Here is a 19884-nt window from a genome sequence, read left to right as displayed (position 1 = left end):
GAAACTTTATTGACACATTCCTGGGGTCAGATACATCACATGATCACACTGACAGAACCACAGGCACATAGACACAGGCAACAGAGCATGCACAATGTCGGCACTAGTACAGTGTATATCCACCTTTCGCAGCAATGCAGGCTGCTATTCTCCCATGGAGACGATCGTAGAGATGCTGGATGTAGTCCTGTGGAACGGCTTGCCATGCCATTTCCACCTGGCGCCTCAGCTGGACCAGCGTTCGTGCTGGACGTGCAGACCGCGTGAGACGACGCTTCATCCAGTCCCAAACATGCTCAATGGGGGACAGATCCGGAGATCTTGCTGGCCAGGGTAGTTGACTTACACCTTCTAGAGCACGTTGGGTGGCACGGGATACATGCGGACGTGCATTGTCCTGTTGGAACAGCAAGTTCCCTTGCCGGTCTAGGAATGGTAGACGATGGGTTCGATGACGGTTTGGATGTACCGTGCACTATTCAGTGTCCCCTCGACGATCACCAGTGGTGTACGGCCAGTGTAGGAGATCGCTCCCCACACCATGATGCCGGGTGTTGGCCCTGTGTGCCTCGGTCGTATGCAGTCCTGATTGTGGCGCTCACCTGCACGGCGCCAAACACGCATACGACCATCATTGGCACCAAGGCAGAAGCGACTCTCATCGCTCAAGACGACACGTCTCCATTCGTCCCTCCATTCACGCCTGTCGCGACACCACTGGAGGCGGGCTGCACGATGTTGGGGCGTGAGCGGAAGACGGCCTAACGGTGTGCGGGACCGTAGCCCAGCTTCATGGAGACGGTTGCGAATGGTCCTCACCGATACCCCAGGAGCAACAGTGTCCCTAATTTGCTGGGAAGTGGCGGTGCGGTCCCCTACGGCACTGCGTAGGATCCTACGGTCTTGGCGTGCATCCGTGCGTCGCTGCGGTCCGGTCCCAGGTCGACGGGCACGTGCACCTTCCGCCGACCACTGGCGACAACATCGATGTACTGTGGAGACCTCACGCCCCACGTGTTGAGCAATTCGGCGGTACGTCCACCCGGCCTCCCGCATGCCCACTATACGCCCTCGCTCAAAGTCCGTCAACTGCACATACGGTTCACGTCCACGCTGTCGCGGCATGCTACCAGTGTTAAAGACTGCGATGGAGCTCCGTATGCCACGGCAAACTGGCTGACACTGACGGCGGCGGTGCACAAATGCTGCGCAGCTAGCGCCATTCGACGGCCAACACCGCGGTTCCTGGTGTGTCCGCTGTGCCGTGCGTGTGATCATTGCTTGTACAGCCCTCTCGCAGTGTCCGGAGCAAGTATGGTGGGTCTGACACACCGGTGTCAATGTGTTCTTTTTTCCATTTCCAGGAGTGTAGGTAGAAGTCTTTATGTGTTTTATGTTGTACATTGCCATACAGTGTTGAAACCTCTCAGAAACAAATTGCGGACCATTGTCAAACAAAAGTGATTCTGGTACCCCTACATTGTAAAAGTAATCAGATGACAACTTCTCTATTACAGTATTAGTATTTGCCTTCTTAATTGGATACAAAAATGAAATGAAATGATCGTATAGCATTGTTTGCTGGGAGGCCCCATGCAGGGAAGTTGGGCTGCCGTACTGCAAGTCCTCTTTAGTTGGCGCCACTTCAGCGACTTGCGAGTCAATGATGATGAAATGATTATGAAAGACACACAACACCCAGTCATCACGAGGCAGAGAAAATCCCTGACCCCGCCGGGAATCAAACCCGGGACCCCGTGCGCAGGAAGCGAGGACACTACCGCAAGACCACGAGCTGCAGACAATTGGACACAGTTTTACATATTTTGAGAATGTGTCCAAGACAACAAAAATATGTTTACAACCTCCTGTAGATGCAGGCACGACATTCCTAGAAGGTCAGATGCTATAAGCTCTTTAAGTTCACTAGGAAGAACAGAATGCATTGAGCCTTTTGATGGCACACCAGTTGTCTTTACTATCTGACATTTATCACACCTTTCTAGCCTCTGCTTAACCCTTCTCACAAGTTGTTAAATATTACTATGTCCTGTATCTTAGTTACTATTTTCTGGTCCCATAATGTCCATAACTCTCATGCAAGTAGTCAATAAATTTAACAGCATGCTGGTCAGGAAAGCACAATTTCCAGTCCTGATCATTCAAATTTTTCCTCCTAAACAATAATTCTTTATGTATAGTACAGTACTGTTTCACCATTGGCATGTTGTCTGAATTGTAATACTCCTTAACCAACCTTAAATTTGGGTCCTCATTCTACTCCCTTCTCATCTGCTTGCAAATTTTCCTAATAAGCTTTTCATCTTTCACTCCCTGCAAATAAAACAACCTTACTTGTTCTTCATGGTTCTCACCATGGTCAGTGTGCTTCTTTCCTGCTGACATCCTAGATAATTCATCAGCCGCTGTATTGTCTTCACCTTTTACATAACTTACCTCCAAATCAAACTGTTGCAAATACACCTAGTTAACCTTGTGCGTTTCAGCCTGCACTTCTGAAGGTAACTCAAAACCTTATGGTCAGTATACATATGGTCTTATGTCCAAGCAAATAGTACTCAAACTTTTGAAAACCAGAAATAATTGCCAAAGCCTCTAATTCAGAAATGTAATAGTTATTTTCATGTGATTGTATTGTTCTGCTAGCAAAAGCAATAGTTTTGTGTTCAACCCCATCTCAGTAGGTACTAACTGGAAAATTTCTGCCCCCAAACCACAAAAACTTGCATCAGTACTCATACAGAATGGCAGTGATAAATTTGGATGTCCTAACATCTTACTATTTACTAATTCGTTTTCCAAACTCTGAAATTCCTCTTCACACTCCTCTGTCCAATGCCAAACCACATTCTTTTTCAACAAATTACCAAGGCAAGGACAGTTAAAATGACTGATCTGATACAAACTTTCGGTAGAAGCCAAACAAGTCAAACATACACTATGTGATCAAAAGTATCCAGACACCCCTAAAAACATGTTTTTCATATTATGTACATTGTGCTGCCACCTACTGCCAGCGACATCAACAGTCATTAGACATTGCGAGAGAACAGAATGGGGTGTTCCATGGAACTCACGGACTTCGAACGTGGTCAGGTGATTGGGTGTCACTTGTGTCATATGCCTGTACACAAGATTTCCACACTCCTAAACATCCCTCCCCCCATGAACCATGGACCTTGCGTTGGTGGGGAGGCTTGCGTGCCTCAGCGATACAGATAGCCGTACCGTAGGTACAACCACAACGAAGGGGTATCTGTTGAGAGGCCAGACAAACGTGTGGTTCCTGAAGAGGGGCAGCAGCCTTTTCAGTAGTTGCAAGGGCAACAGTCTGGATGATTGACTGATCTGGCCTTGTAACAATAACCAAAACAGCCTTGCTGTGCTGGTACTGCGAACGGCTGAAAGCAAGGGGAAACTACGGCCGTAATTTTTCCCGAGGGCATGCAGCTTTACTGTATGATTAAATGATGATGGCGTCCTCTTGGGTAAAATATTCCGGAGGTAAAATAGTCCCCCATTCGGAGCTCCGGGCGGGGACTACTCAGGAGGATGTCGTTATCAGGAGAAAGAAAACTGGCGTTCTACGGATCGGAGCGTGGAATGTCAGATCACTTGATCGGGCAGGTAGGTTAGAAAATTTAAAAAGGGAAATGGGTAGGTTAAAGTTAGATATAGTGGGAATTAGTGAAGTTCGGTGGCAGGAGGAACAAGACTTCTGGTCAGGCGAATACAGGGTTATAAATACAAAGTCAAATAGGGGTAATGCAGGAGTAGGTTTAATAATAAATAGGAAAATAGGAATGCGGGTAAGCTACTACAAACAGCATAGTGAACGCATTATTGTGGCCAAGATAGATACGAAGCCCACACCTACTACAGTAGTACAAGTTTATATGCCAACTAGCTCTGCAGATGACGAAGAAATTGAAGAAATGTATGATGAAATAAAAGAAATTATTCAGATAGTGAAGGGAGACGAAAATTTAATAGTCATGGGTGACTGGAATTCGAGTGTAGGAAAAGGGAGAGAAGGAAACGTACTAGGTGAATATGGATTGGGGCTAAGAAATGAAAGAGGAAGCCGCCTGGTAGAATTTTGCACAGAGCACAACTTAATCATAGCTAACACTTGGTTTAAGAATCACGATAGAAGGTTGTATACATGGAAGAACCCTGGAGATACTAAAAGGTATCAGATAGATTATATCATGGTAAGACAGAGATTTAGGAACCAGGTTTTAAATTGTAAGACATTTCCAGGGGCAGATGTGGACTCTGACCACAATCTATTGGTTATGACCTGTAGATTAAAACTGAAGAAACTGCAAAAAGGTGGGAATTTAAGGAGATGGGACCTGGATAAACTGAAAGAACCAGAGGTTGTACAGAGTTTCAGGGAGAGCATAAGGGAACAATTGGCAAGAATGGGGGAAAGAAATCAGTAGAAGAAGAGTGGGTAGCTTTGAGGGATGAAGTGGTGAAGGCAGCAGAGGATCAAGTAGGTAAAAAGACGAGGGCTAGTAGAAATCCTTGGGTAACAGAAGAAATATTGAATTTAATTGATGAAAGGAGAAAATATAAAAATGCAGTAAATGAAGCAGGCAAAAAGGAATACAAACGTCTCAAAAATGAGATTGACAGGAAGTGCAAAATGGCTAAGCAGACATGGCTAGAGGACAAATGTAAGGATGTAGAGGTTTATCTCACTAGGGGTAAGATAGATACTGCCTACAGGAAAATTAAAGAGACCTTTGCAGATAAGAGAACCACTTGCATGAACATCAAGAGCTCAGATGGAAACCCAGTTCTAAGCAAAGAAGGGAAAGCAGAAAGGTGGAAGGAGTATATAGAGGGTCTATACAAGGGTGATGTACTTGAGGACAATATTATGGAAATGGAAGAGGATGTAGATGAAGATGAAATGGGAGATACGATACTGAGTGAAGAGTTTGACAGAGCACTGAAAGACCTGAGTCGAAACAAGGCCCCCGGAGTAGACAACTTTCCATTGGAACTACTGACGGCCTTGGGAGAGCCAGTCCTGACAAAACTCTACCACCTGGTGAGCAAGATGTATGAAACAGGCGAGGTACCCTCAGACTTCAGGAAGAATATAATAATTCCAATCCCAAAGAAAGCAGGTGTTAACAGATGTGAAAATTACCGAACAATCAGTTTAATAAGCCATAGCTGCAAAATACTAACACGAATTCTTTACAGACGAATGGAAAAACTAGTAGAAGCCGACCTCGGGGAAGATCAGTTTGGATTCCGTAGAAAAATGGGAACACGTGAGGCAATACTGACCTTACAACTTATCTTAGAAGAAAGATTAATGTTGACTGGAATACTCTCTTTCAAATTCTAAAGGTGGCAGGGGTAAAATACAGGGAGCGAAAGGCTATTTACAATTTGTACAGAAACCAGATGGCAGTTATAAGAGTCGAGGGACATGAAAGAGAAGCAGTGGTTGGGAAGGGAGTAAGACAGGGTTGTAGCCTCTCCCCGATGTTATTCAATCTGTATATTGAGCAAGCAGTAAAGGAAACAAAAGAAAAATTCGGAGTAGGTATTAAAATCCATGGAGAAGAAATAAAAAGTTTGAGGTTTGCCGATGACATTGTAATTCTGTCAGAGACAGCAAAGGACTTGGAAGAGCAGTTGAATAAATGGATGGTGTCTTGAAAGGAGGATATAAGATGAACATCAACAAAAGCAAAACAAGGATAATGGAATGTAGTCGAATTAAGTCGGGTGATGCTGAGGGAATTAGATTAGGAAATGAGACACTTAAAGTAGTAAAGGAGTTTTGCTATTTGGGGAGCAAAATAACTGATGATGGTCGAAGTAGAGAGGATATAAAATGTAGACTGGCAATGGCAAGGAAAGCGTTTCTAAAGAAGAGAAATTTGTTAACATCGAGTATAGATTTAAGTCTCAGGAAGTCATTTCTGAAAGTATTTGTATGGAGTGTAGCCCTGTATGGAAGTGAAACATGGACGGTAAATAGTTTGGACAAGAAGAGAATAGAAGCTTTCGAAATGTGGTGCTACAGAAGAATGCTGAAGATTAGATGGGTAGATCACATAACTAATGAGGAAGTATTGAATAGGATTGGGGAGAAGAGAAGTTTGTGTCACAACTTGACTAGAAGAAGAGATCGGTTGGTAGGACATGTTCTGAGGCATCAAGGGATCACCAATTTAGTATTGGAGGGCAGCGTGGAGGGTAAAAATCGTAGGGGGAGAGCAAGAGATGAATACACTAAGCAGATTCAGAAGGATGTAGGTTGCAGTAGGTACTGGGAGATGAAGAAACTTGCACAGGATAGAGTAGCATGGAGAGCTGCATCAAACCAGTCTCAGGACTGAAGACCACAACAACAACAAACATCCCTAGGTCCACTGTTTCTGATGTGATAGTGAAGTGGAAATGTGAAGGGACACATACAGCATAAAAGCATACAGGTCAATCTCGTTTGTTGACTGAGAGATTGCTGACAGTTGAAGAGGGTCGTAATCTGTAATAGGCAGACATCTATCCAGACCATCACACAGAAATTCCAAAATGCATCAGGATCCACTGCAAGTACAATGACAGTTAGGCAGGAGGTGAGAAAACTTGGATTTCATGGTCGAGCGGCTGCTCATAAGCCACACATAATGCCGGTAAATGCCAAACGATGCCTCGCTTGGTGTAAGGAGCGTAAACATTGAATGATTGAACAGTGGAAAAACATTGTGTGGAGTGGCAAATCACAGTATGCAATGTGGCGATCTGATGGTAGGGTGTGGTTATGACAAATCCCCAGTGAATGTCATCTTCCAGCATGTGTAGCGCCAACAGTAAAATTTGTAGGCGGTGCTGTTACGGTGTGGTCATGTTTTTTATGGAGGGGACTTGTATCCCTTGTTGCTGTTTTGTGTGGCACTATCACAACACAGGTCTACATTGATATTTTAAGCACCTTCTTGATTCCCACTGTTAAAGAGCTATTTGGGGATGGTGATTGCATCTTTCAACATGATCGAGCATCTGTTCATAATTCATGGCCTGTGGCAGAGTCATTACACAACAATAATATCCTTGTAATGGACTGGCCTGTGCAGAGTCCTGACCTGAATCCTATAGAACACCTTTGGGATGTTTTGTAACACCGACTTCATGCCAGGCCTCACTGACTGACACTGATACCTCTCCTCAGTGCAGCACTCCATGAAGAATGGGCTGCCATTCCCCAATAAACCTGATTGAACATACGCCTGCAAGAGTGGAAGCTGTCATCAAGGCTAAGAGTGGACCAATATCATATTGAATCCCAGCATTACCGACAGAGGGTGCCGCAAACTTGTAAGTCATTTTCAGCCAGGTGTCCGGATACTTTTGATCACATAGTGTAGCTTTAAGATCATTCTTGTTCTTGGGGGTGATAAATTTGCAATAGCAGCAAGCCTTTCTGCATCAGGCTGCATACATTCCTCATTAATCCTGTGACCCAAAAATGAGATTTCCTTCTTTACAGATTCAGATTTACTTAATTTTAGTTTCATGCCTCCCCCTATAAACAGCTCTCAGTACTTCATTCAGAATCTTACAGTGCTTAAACCATTCTGCATTCACTACTAGGATATCATCTACATATACTGTGATTTATTTGGTTAATATCTCACTTAGCACCTTGTCAACAGTGCTGATAAAAACACACACACACAGACAGACAAATTCAGATCAAATGGCAGTGCACAGTATTGGTAACACTTACCTTCGTGTAAAAATGCTGTACATGGCCTAGATTCTTTGGCCAAACTGATATTCCAGTAGCCACAAGCCTCATCAAAAGAAGTCAGAAACTTACATCCATGGAACTTTTGCAAAATTTCATCTATGTTAGCTGGTCTGTCACTCTCCCCTACTATGATTTCATTTAACTTCCTGGCATTCAGAACCAACCTGACACCACCGTCTTTTTCTTCACAACCACAAGTGAGTTATTATACCTGCTGGTTGACTTTTCAATAATCCCCCATGGGACCCTCTTTTGAATTTCTTTTCTCATAGCTTCCTTTTTTGAAAATGGAATAATATAAGATTTCTTAAAAAATTGTTCATGATCCTTGAACTTTTATTTGCACTCAAAATCTTTTACCAAACCTGGCCTGTCTGAAAATGCCTTACAGTTGCTCAGGAGAATACCTTTTAATTCCTCCCTTTGATACCTCCAATACCCTCAACTCTCTTTATTATTTCCAACCTTACTCTCTCCTCCTCTTCTTCCTCAGTAACCTGCACAATGATCAAAACTTGTAATGGCAAATCTAATTCAGTTTGCACACACTTGTCCATACCTTCCAAAAATGATACTTCATACCTACTTCTATTGCATTTAAAACGAAACTTACCACTAGCAATATCAATATTTACACACCATTTGCACAAGAAATTAATCCCAAATATTATATCAATGCTGAGATTTTGAATCACCAAGAAATTGCACTCCAACAGCTGTCCTGCCAATTCCACAGTTAATAGTACCCCTCATTTCACTCTCTTTGGTAGCATACCAGTAGCTCCAATAATTTTTATTCCACAAAGATGCATCACTAGTATACCCTCTGTGTTCTTAATAGATTCAAAAAATGCCTGTGAAATGCCATTCAAATCACTACCATTATCCAGTAGATACTTAATATGTATACCTTGTACACTTGCTGTTATTACAGGGCACCACCTTTCCTTTTTACTTATCATGTGATCTTCTTCATACAACAAATCCTCATTAATCCTTTCCCTGGAAAAACTATCATCCTGCTTGCCTTGTCCTCAGCACTACTGGATTCATCATTGCTATCATCATTACAACTACTGTCAGAATCAGACCCACTGTCACCATAATTGCCCTCAAATACTTGGCTCATTAGTTGTTTCTTGTTTCCAGTATTAGATCACAAAGCAAAACACCTGAATTCTTTATGTCCTCTTAAAAACTTAGCATCCATTTTGACACTTTGGACATCCTGAGCAACAGCAACAGCATCATTTAATTTTATTATAGTAACTTCCTCCTCTCTTTTTACAGGATAAACATTGCTACACACCATCATTCAACATCTCACTAGAATTAGAATTTACACTCTTCTTACTACTGTCATTTACATTACCCTTACCTGTGATTACAGCACATTTATATGCATGTGCCTCTTCATCACTACCTGCTCTAGCGTGAGCCAGAACTGGAGCATTGTCTAGTTTAAATGGTTTGATCCAGAATTACCATCTTCTCCTCCAGTTCTGTTCCTTGACTTTCTCCTACCATTTCCGTGCCCATTCTGGCTATCTTCCACCCAATCATTTCTTGAATTTCTACTACAATTAGTTCTGTTCATCCTATTTACCTGAAACTCTCTCCCTGATTGATTATCATCACCAAAATTCCTCTTATGGTCTTCCACTGAGAGCTTCACCCTCTCCACTTTATCAACATAATTCAAAAAATCACTAATATTACCCCTAGGGACAGGTACAAGCAAATCTCCAACTTTCAGAGGCAGTAGGGAAAGATCATGATGAAAAGACCATAATTGTTGATTCACTACCTAGCTCTTTGTCCAAATATTTCAGTTTGCTTATCCAAAACTGACAAAACCTTTCACAGTACCCTTCCTAGAGCCAAATCTCTCCCCTCCCCAAAATTCACTCAAAATTCCATGCTGCTTCTCATTGGACCAAAATTCATTGAAAAATGCTTTCTTAAAGCTATTCCACAAAGTACAACCGTCAGCTACCTGAGCTGCACATCCATAAACACCCCCTTTCAAAAAACCTTCTGCAAATGGCATTTTCTCTTTGTCATTCCATGTTTCAGGCAAATCATTAAATTTCCTAATGAAATACAGTTGATGCACTTCCCCATATGGTTCAAAATCATTAAATTTTTTATGACTAACAAATGAAGGACTGTTTGGTATACTAAACACTCTGTGCTTTAGATTTTGTACCTCTTCCACCTTTTTCTCCATTTCAACCAATCTTGAATCTACATTTTTATTTACTTTTACCAGTTTTTCCTCTACCACTACCACACACTTGGTTTCTATCTCCATTTATAAATCATTTTTAATATGATTGATTTGATTCTTAAGTTAACCCTATTTTCAGCACAATATTTCCTGTCTGCTTTGACTTCATCTTTACTCTGTTTCTCGGAAGCCTCTACTCTCCTACTATTGTCATCACAAAGTTTTTTTCTCTTTTCTACACATATACTATTCATTAATGTTAGTTTCTCATTAGTATTCTGTACTACGTTCTTTGTCTTTTCATCATGATCTTTCCCTACTGCCTCAACCTTCTTATTTAATTCTGAAAGACTACAACTCGCCACCTTAATTTCCTTTTTAATTTTTTTTTAAGCTAGTCATGTCAGTTTTAATGCTATCAATTTTATTTTCCACTCTACTAATGTCTGATTTCATACTCATACCACTCAAACTACTCATAATTTAAATTAACATTGCTTCCAATTTTCCATCTGCCATAAACTTTTGCCTTTGCTGTCTTTCACTACTAGATTGTTCCTCCTTAGCCTTAACAATTTCACCCACTTCAGTACTGTTTTTGTCCACTTTGCTCACATCACCACAAAATGTGGATGACACTTTTATCATCTCATCTACAATACGACTTTCGTCTCCATCATTCAGAGTTACATTCATTTCTGATTTATAACCACTATCAGCTATCAAATCAGTCCCCATTAAGTCTATCTGTTCATTTAAAAACTTAACCTCTACTATTTTGTTACCAATCACATCACTCCCATATTGTCCATTCTCCCCCATCACACTGTCTTGTTCATTAAGGCCACTCATTATGTAGCACTTAATATTAAACAGCTTTTGCTATGAATTACCTTATTTCTATTCATTCATCTCCTGCTGCTGCTGTGGTTACTCCCACTCATCCAAAACCCTCTTGTTTACATCAGATGGGTTGACTCCTGCTGGTATGCTGATTGGCTGCTGCAGCTGTTCTTCATAATGGCTGCCCTGACAAGATTGATTCCCAGTTGGCTGCTGCGGCTGTCCTCCATAACGGCTGCTCCGACAAGCTTGATTCCAGGATGGATGCTACGTCCAACATTTGTAATGGCTTCCTCCATAACCTTGGCCAATGATCTTTTGTTGCTATGCTGTGTTGTTGTTGCTTCCTATCACATTACTTGTTCAAGCGCAATCAAACTTCCAGAATACTGTAATTACTTTTCACTGTCAATTAGTCTGTTCACTGTTCTCAACAATACTGGTGCCATAAGTACTTTAAATTCAGTCACTCCATTCAATTTGCACTGTTCACTATTCATAGTTTTGCAAATCCTTGTTTATTGTGTCCAAATACAATATTCCTCACCCAAAAGGGCACCATATGTGATGTTCATCTGATTTATTTCTTTGTTGATAGTCCTTGGTGTCAACGTACTGCATTGTTATACTGGCTGAAAAATAGGGAGTGATTACTGTAAATGATGTAGCCAATAGTGCATAATTGTGTTTCGCAGTTCTTTACTTTCACTGTTCACAACCCCCCCCCCCCCCCCCCCCCCCCCAATATTACACAAATATATTGCCAGTTCACTATTGGTAAATGTCGATAAGCCTCATTAATAGGTTGCACGCAATATCAGCATACTGCTACAATAGTTTGCTGTTGAATATCTGTTGTTGTTGTGGTCATCAGTCCAGAGACTGGTTTGATGCAGCCCTCCATGCTACTCTACCCTGTGCAGGCTTCTTCATCTCCAAGTACCTACTGCAACCTACATCCTTCTGAATCTGCTTAGTGTATTCATCTCTTAGTCTCCCTCTACAATTTTTACCCTCCACACTGCCCTCCAATACTAAACTGGTGAACCCCTGATGCCTCAGAAAATGTCGTATCAACCGACCCCTTCTTCTAGTCAAGTTGTGCCACAAATTTCTCTTCTCCCAAATTATATTCAGTACCTCCTCATTAGTTACGTGGTCTACCCATCTAATCTTCAGCATTCTTCTGTAACACCTCATTTCAAAAGTTTTATTCCCTTCTTGTCTAAACTATTTATCATCCATATTTTAGTTCCATACAAATACTTTCAGAAAAGACTTCCTGACACTTAAGCAGCTATGAGCAGTAAAAACGTAACCACACATTTCACAGTTCTTGCAGAATAATATGGTACAAGTGATACTATTTTTCAAATAAATTAAACAGACATTGTTATTAATTGTTCTAACACAAGGCCTATTTGTGTTATACGTATTCCACTGTTAACTTGATGCGTTGTTGTTAATCTAACCAATACATGTTTCATGTATGAAAATCGGCAGTGGACTGACGGTCTCGGGACCAAAAATTGGTCCTTTATATATCCGCACAATATTAGGCACTGAAAGTAATATACTGTTTGATGTTTAAGGTTCAGAAATTACAATTAAAACATAACTCATTCAATTAACTGAATACATCAAGAAATTCCTTCCTTTTAACAGTTCATTCTACCACAAAGGTTAGGCTGAATTAATTGTTTAAATAATGACAATATAATCTAAGTCAGAAAACAATTACTGATTTCACCCTATAATAATCTGTAGCAAAAGATAATAACTAGGAATAGCCAAATAAATTAGGAAATAAATTACATACACAAAACTAAGCACAAAATTAGGCCTTGTGCTGTATTCCTTAAGATTGAGAGCCAACCTTTCTCATTTATGAAAATGCAGATTATACTCATGCATGTTAATGGTAATTAGGCAAAAATGAATTTAAGGAGGCAGATGGCAAAACAAGAGGGGAAGTAAAGAGGTCCCAGCTTGCTTCGCCACACAGGGACTGCTACATTTTTATGAAGACTCCAAAGAAACCCACAAAGATATTTTCCATGCAATAAAGAACATTACAGAATCTAGTAGCTTTTATCTGACTCAAGTAAGTGCATACAGTGCTGACAATTCTCCAGTGAACTATGGCAAAAAGATTTTGTTTTTTATCTTACTGAAAAACAAAAATCCATCCTTTTTGATAGCTAATTATAACTGCCTTGTCATAAATAGTACTTTAAAACATGGTGTTAAAACATTGCATTATGATGCAGAGACATTAGTTCTCAAAACCTACAGTGAATTTGGTTCTGCTGCATCAAATGCTCAGAGTTTATGGAGATCGAGTTGAAGGAAATATTGTGACATCTGTACAATATGGCTCTCACTACTTCCTGCAGTTGACAGATGTATATGCTGCTGGCTTGAAATCAATTCATATTTTGTTTCAAAGAATGAAGAATACTTTTCAAGACTGATTTGGCAGTTTGTGATGTCAAATGGGGAGCATGATTCTGAAGGAACTTAACATTCACTTCCTGAATGTTATCTATGTTTTCTGAAGCATATTTTGGCCCTGTTTGAAACTGTTGTTAAAAAACTGAAAAATACCTCAGTTACTTCTGTTGAGCTGGACAGAATAATACCGGACCTTAAAGCAAGCCAGAGAGCAGGAGACAAGATAAATTCTTAGGGTGCAAAGCGCATGAAATTGTGGAAGGAATACTAAAATCACAGAGATCGAGTTTTGAAAATGTTGCACACTCTTTCTAGTCACATTGCATTTGTTATTTGTCCTATAACTATGACTTTCCTGAGAACAATGTGCTCAACCTGTTTACTAGTTTTTCACTTACAGAAGAAGAAGATATTCTCATCTGCAATGGTGCTATATTTTAAAGGTTACCTACAAACTGAATCTCAGCCTGGGTAAAGATCAGTTATACAATCAATTCTGTGATTTCTAGACTACATATGGGGGAACTGATAAAAGTATAACAAAGACCAAATTTGGGTATATTATAAGCACCAGACCACAACTGACATTCCCCAATTGCTTTAGGTTGTACATATTTTCAGTTGCTACGTGTAACTCATTTACTGGAAGAATCGTCAATATGATGAAGAACCAGTGATCAAAAGAAAGAAATCGTATGTCCATAATCTTAGTAAGAGAAGAGCTTCAAGCTTCAAATAAAGGTGAACATTTCTGAAAGTTGTGGTGGATTTTTGAATTTTCTTAAAGAGCAGGGGCAGGAGAAAGGGTGGGGGGGAGTCAGATAGTGCAAACCTACTGAAAGCAGCAAAGACCAACACAAAATATGCATTAAAAAATACAAAACAGTGATCATGTTACTTTTGGGCCTTTTCTTCAAAATTTTTCTCTCTCTTTTTATCTGATCTTTGAACTGAACTTATTCTATTGCCTGTAAATGTTTATTTAAAAATTCATTTCATGTTTAAACAACAAATCCATACATTACAAAGAAGAATGGAATGGAGAAGATGTTCTTTTTATTTGTGTGTTAACACAATATTAAAACTAAATTTTGATATGTTAAGAAACTATAGGTACCATACAACAAATTGGTTATATTACTTATGATATTTGTAGTAAACTGTTAGCATTTTATTTATTCTGTGTAACTGAGAAATTGTCCAGCCCAGGGTTTCTGGAAAAGTGGCATCCCTAGCTCCATATAACTGTCAAGGCATTTGTGGTCTGAATCACAGTATGGGGTCTTAAATTATCCTGCTGAAATATGCTATTTTGTGCCCTGGTCATAAATGGTATGACAGCAGGTTGGCTTTGGCATTATTGTTACACACTGCAAGCATATCAGACATGTTGTCATATGCAATAGCTCCCCACACCATGATTCCATGAGTTGGAGATGTATGGGTATTGAGAATCATCACTTTCTGTGACCTTTCAACAAGTCATCAACAAACAGGTTGCCATCAGTCTGATGACCACAAGCAGAAGTAAGCCTTATTGCTTAATACCTCAGAATGCCACTGAATATCACAGCTGACTCTTTTTCTACTCCATAAAAGTGTGGTATAGCATCAGCAGTAAAAGACATAAGGTAATTTGAGTTCTCAACCCAATTTCCAGTAATCTGTTCCCGATCATTCGGGGTGACACAGTGCCTATACCACTGCCCAGATTTAAGCTGTTGTCATCTGTCCATTCCTCAGAGCTAGCTGAATAGTCCTATGATCTTCTCATGGTGTAGTCCTATTGTAAGGCCCGAACCTACTCTTCTTGGCGTATTGTTGCCCTGAGTCCATCTCGTCACCACTCATTCTGCTGCAGCCAACTGTTAGAGTCATCTGTCAGTATGATGCCCCACATCCCTAATGTCAATGATTCAACAATTCTCAAAGTTCAAAAGATGGTGATAAGCTTCATGTGTACATCACCTGGCCATGCTGTGTTGGAAACTCCAGCTGAAAGTTTGCTGTGACATTAGAAACAGCTAACAGCAATCACATACACCATTCATTATCAGTAAGAACGCCCTTTTTTCTGTACCAAAAACACTGTTTGCAACCACAGTAAATGCTGGGAGAGCACTTTCTACTTGTGTGAGATTGAATGAAACCTCATTAAATTGGTGCCAGAGGAGAAAAGCAACAGATCTGCATGCTTCCCCTTCTACACTGTGTCTGCCTGCAATAAAATCCCCACCAGTACCATTGTCCCTCCCCTGCTCAGGCATAAGCCAATTGTTCACACTCCAAGCAAATATTTATTTGGAAGAACTAGTATATTTTTCATCCATTCCTTTAGTGCTTCTTATAAATTTTTGGTCCTTACTTTTTAAACATGTGTCAGATGAGAAAGGAAGATTCATATTAATGTTAACAATAGAAAATCCAGAATGAAATTTAACAATATTATGAAAAGGATAGTTGCTACTCACCATATAGTGGAGATGCTGACACACAGATAGGCATAACAGAAAGACTGTCGGAGGGTGAGCTTTCAGTCAACTAGGCCTTCATCAGAGACAGATACCATACATTCACATACTCACGCAACATTTGTATGAGTTTGCATGTGTATGTTGTCTGTCTCTGATGAAGGCCCCGTTGGCTGAAAGCTCACTATCTGACAGTCTCTTTGTTGTCCCTATCTGTGACTCAGCATCCCCACTATATGGTGAGTGGCAACTATCCTTTTCACAATATTGTCTAAAGTGTTACCTTACTAACAATATTATATATGAAGACATAATATAATTGCATTGAATATAAAATGTTTAAGTGACATTTCATTTCTTTCAATAGCGAATTGTGGTGGCCTGCTGGGACTGTTCCTGGGATTCAGTGTCCTGAGCCTCATCGAATTTATATACTTTCTCACAGCACGAGCACTGTGTTACTTTTCATAATGTTCATAAAGAAACCTGCTTCAAAGAAATATTGCAGTAAAATATCTGTAAGAAATGTATTCAAAATTTGATATTAAAAAGCAAACATTTTTTCAAGGAAAATAATGCCACAGAATTACTCATACCCCCTCTCAAACCTGCATCATTACACACTGTTTTCCTCTGGCTCCATGAACAATTTTCCTTCCAAGATTTCTATATCTAAACTGTCACCTTTTCATTAGCAACTTTCAAGACTGGAAAACAACTTCAAAAGTTTGCCTTTTAGCTCAAATACTCTGCTCAAGAGTTGCAGGAGGAGGGGGTATACATGGAAAAGGTCGGGAGATACAAGTAGATTTCAGTTAGAGTACATCATACTCAGGCAGAGATTCCAAAATCAGCTACTGGATTGTAAGGCCCAGGAGCAGATGTAGACTCAGATCACTATTTAGTAGTGATGGAGAGTAAGCTGAAGTTTAAGAAAGTAGGTAGGAAGAAACAATACACAAAGAAGTAGGGTACGGAAGTACTAAGGGATGAAGAGATATGCTTGAAGTTCTCTAAGGCTATAGATACTGTGATAAGGAATAGCTCAGTAGGCAGTTCGGTTGAAGAGGAATGGACATCCCTAAAAACAGCAGTCGCAAAAGTTGGAGAGAAAAATGAAGGACGAAGGAAGGTAACTGCTGCAACTGCAACTTCAGTTGATCAATGAAGGAAGATATTATAAAAATGTTTTGGAAAATTCGGGAATACAGAAATACAAGTCGCTGAGGAATGAAATGAGCAGCAAGTGTAGGAAAGGTAAGGATAAATGGCTGCAGGAAAAATGTGAAGAAACTGAAAAAGAAATTATTGTCAGAAGGACTGACTCAGCACATAGGAGGGTCAAATCAATTTTCAGTGAAATTAAAAGCCATGGTGGTAACATTAAGAGTGCAATACGAATTCCATTGTTAAATGCAGAGGAGAGAACAGATGGGTGGAAAGAATAGATTAAAGGCCTCTATGAGTGGGAAGACTTGTTTGATGACGTGACAGAAGAAGAAAGAGGAGTCTATGTAGAAGAGATAGGGGATGCAGTATTAGAATCAGAATTTAAAAGAGCTTTGGAGGACTTAAGATCAAATAAGGCAGAAGGGATGGATAACATTCCATCAAAATTTCTAAAATAATTGGGGAAGTGGCAACAAATTGACTATTCATGTGGGTGTGTAAAATGTATGAGTCTGGCAAAATACCATCCGAGTTTTGGAAAAATATCATCCACACAATACTGAAGATTGCAAGAGCTGACAAATGCAAGAATTATTGCGCAATCAGCTGAGCAGCTCATGAATCCAAGTTGCTGACAAGAACAATATATAGAAGAATGGAAAACAAAATTGAGTATGTGCTGGATGATGATCACTCTGGCTTTAGGAACGGTAAAGACATGAGAGAGGCAATTCTGACACTGCAGTTGATAATGGAAGAAAGATTAAGAAAAAATCAAGACACGTTCATAGGTTTTCTCAACCTGGAGAAAGCTTTCAACAATGTCAAATGGTGCAAGATGTTTGAAATCCCAAAGAAAACAAGGATTAACTATAGGGAGAGGTGGGTAACATACAATATGTGCAAGAGCCAAGAGGGAAAAATAAGAGTGGAAGACCAAGAACAAAGTGCTTTGATTAAAAAGGGTGTAAGACAGGAATGCAGTCTTTTGCCCCTACTGTACAATCTATACATCAAAGAAGCAATGATGGAAATAAAAGAAAGGTTCAAGTATGGAATTAAAATTCAAGGTGAAAGGATATCAATGATAAGAGACTCACTTACGACATTGCTATCATCAGTGAACGTGAAGATGAATTATATGATCTGTTGAATGGAATGAGTACAGAATATGGATTGAGAGTAATTTGAAGAAAGAGGAAAGTAATGAAAAGTAGCACAAATGAGAGCAATGAGAAACTTAACATCAGGATTGATGGGCACAAAGTAGATGAAGTTACGGAATTCTGTTACCTAGGCAGCAAAATAACCAATGATGGACAGAGACAGTGGGACTCAAAAGCAGACTATCACAGACAAAAAGGGAATTCCTGCCAAGGGAAGACTGCTAGAATCAAACATATGTCTTTATTTTGGGGAAGACATTTCTGAGAATGTACATTTGGAGCACTGCATTGTATGGCAGTGAAACATGGACTGTAGAAAAACCAGAACAGAATAGAACTGAAGCATTTGAGATGATGTGCTACAGACAAATGTTGAAAATTAAGTAGAATGATAAGATAAGGAATTAGGAGTTTCTCCCCAGAATCAGAGAGAAAAGGGTTAAGACATCAGGGAATAACTTCCATGGTACTAGAGGGTGCTGTACAGGGTAAAAACTGTAGAGGAAGACAGAGACTGGAATACATTTAGGAAATAATTGAGGATTTAGGTTGCAACGGCTACTCTGAGATGAAGAGACTGACACAGCAGATGAATTTGTGGCAGGCCACGTCAAACAAGTCAGAAGACTGATGACTCAGAAAAATGGGGGGGGGGGGATGAGGGAGAATCAGAAAGCTTAAATTATACCAGGGAATTACAGAACCACTGCAAGAAGATATTCCCACTTGGCAATGGTTGAGGTCCTTGGAAAACTTGGTGCAGTCATCTGAAGAGCTTACCATTTCTTGAAAGAAGGCGAGACGAAAACTGTGGCAGAAGGAAACATTTTAAAACCTCACGTCATGAAAGTATTTGTTATTAGTAATTTTTTTTAGAACTATAAACTGTTAGGAAGTTGCACCTCCAAGGCACGATGACAACAGCAGTTTTGTTATGCTTTCCAGTACTTGCTGGTTGGGCAATTATTCCATGCTAAGAAATTCCACCTTGGAGAAGCAGGCTGTGTCACAGAGAAAAAAGACATGCCACGACAGTCTTGCTTATGTCAGAAAAGAAAGAAAAGCTGAATTCTATCATGCAGATTGTACAGAACTGTCATTCATGAACATTATACAGGATTTATGTCAGATAGATATATGCTCATGAATTGTAAATGAACTGTTCCCTTGCTTATGATATTGTACATGAAGATTTCACATAATTGTGTTGAGTAGAAGAGCTTTCATTTTCTTTGGTAGAGAGAGTTGGAAATTACCCACCCTGACAGCAGTGCATATTAAAGTGTCACTTCCAGGACAGGGAGGAGTGCCGGCCCCAGATCAATTCCATTCAGCAGATTAATGATGAGGATCGGTGTGCCGGCCAGCCTGGATGTAATTTTTAGGTGGTTTTCCACATCCCACTGAGTGAATACTGGGCTGGTACCTCAGTTACATGATTCACAAATATTTAGAAAACTTTTGGTCACTTTCACATGAATAACATGACACACTGACAGTTTGGGGTACAAATATCCTGTCCCAAAGGAGAGCAGGGGGTGGGGGGAGTTAATGGGTTCTGATAGAAATGGTATCCATCCATCACTTAAACTAACCATGTCAAATCTGTTAATAACCATAGTGACCCTAAACAAATGTGGGAAAAGGTACAATAAAAACAAAAGGCATAGAGAGAGTAGAGAATTGATTAGAGCTTCCAGATTCCAGCCCAGGAAAATTGGAATGGTGAAGAAGTCCACA

At 40.2% G+C, this 19884-nt stretch overlaps 1 protein-coding gene across 1 annotated transcript in view; it reads left to right on the top strand.

Annotated features, from left to right (window-relative positions):
• Window positions 1-16320, top strand: part of LOC126191050 (pickpocket protein 28-like) — a 298445-nt gene extending 282125 nt beyond the window's left edge. The window contains exon 11 of the mRNA XM_049931762.1: window positions 16176-16320. Within this exon, the coding sequence (XP_049787719.1) occupies window positions 16176-16279 (104 nt within the window). The 3' untranslated portion in view covers window positions 16280-16320. The remainder of the gene's footprint in view (window positions 1-16175) is intronic.
• The last annotated feature ends 3564 nt before the right edge of the window (window positions 16321-19884 follow it).

Source organism: Schistocerca cancellata, chromosome 6 (genome assembly GCF_023864275.1).
Source record: "Schistocerca cancellata isolate TAMUIC-IGC-003103 chromosome 6, iqSchCanc2.1, whole genome shotgun sequence".
Classification (NCBI taxonomy): domain Eukaryota; kingdom Metazoa; phylum Arthropoda; class Insecta; order Orthoptera; family Acrididae; genus Schistocerca; species Schistocerca cancellata.
Note: the sequence above shows the minus strand (reverse complement) of the source record. Positions and strands in the feature narration are given on the sequence as shown.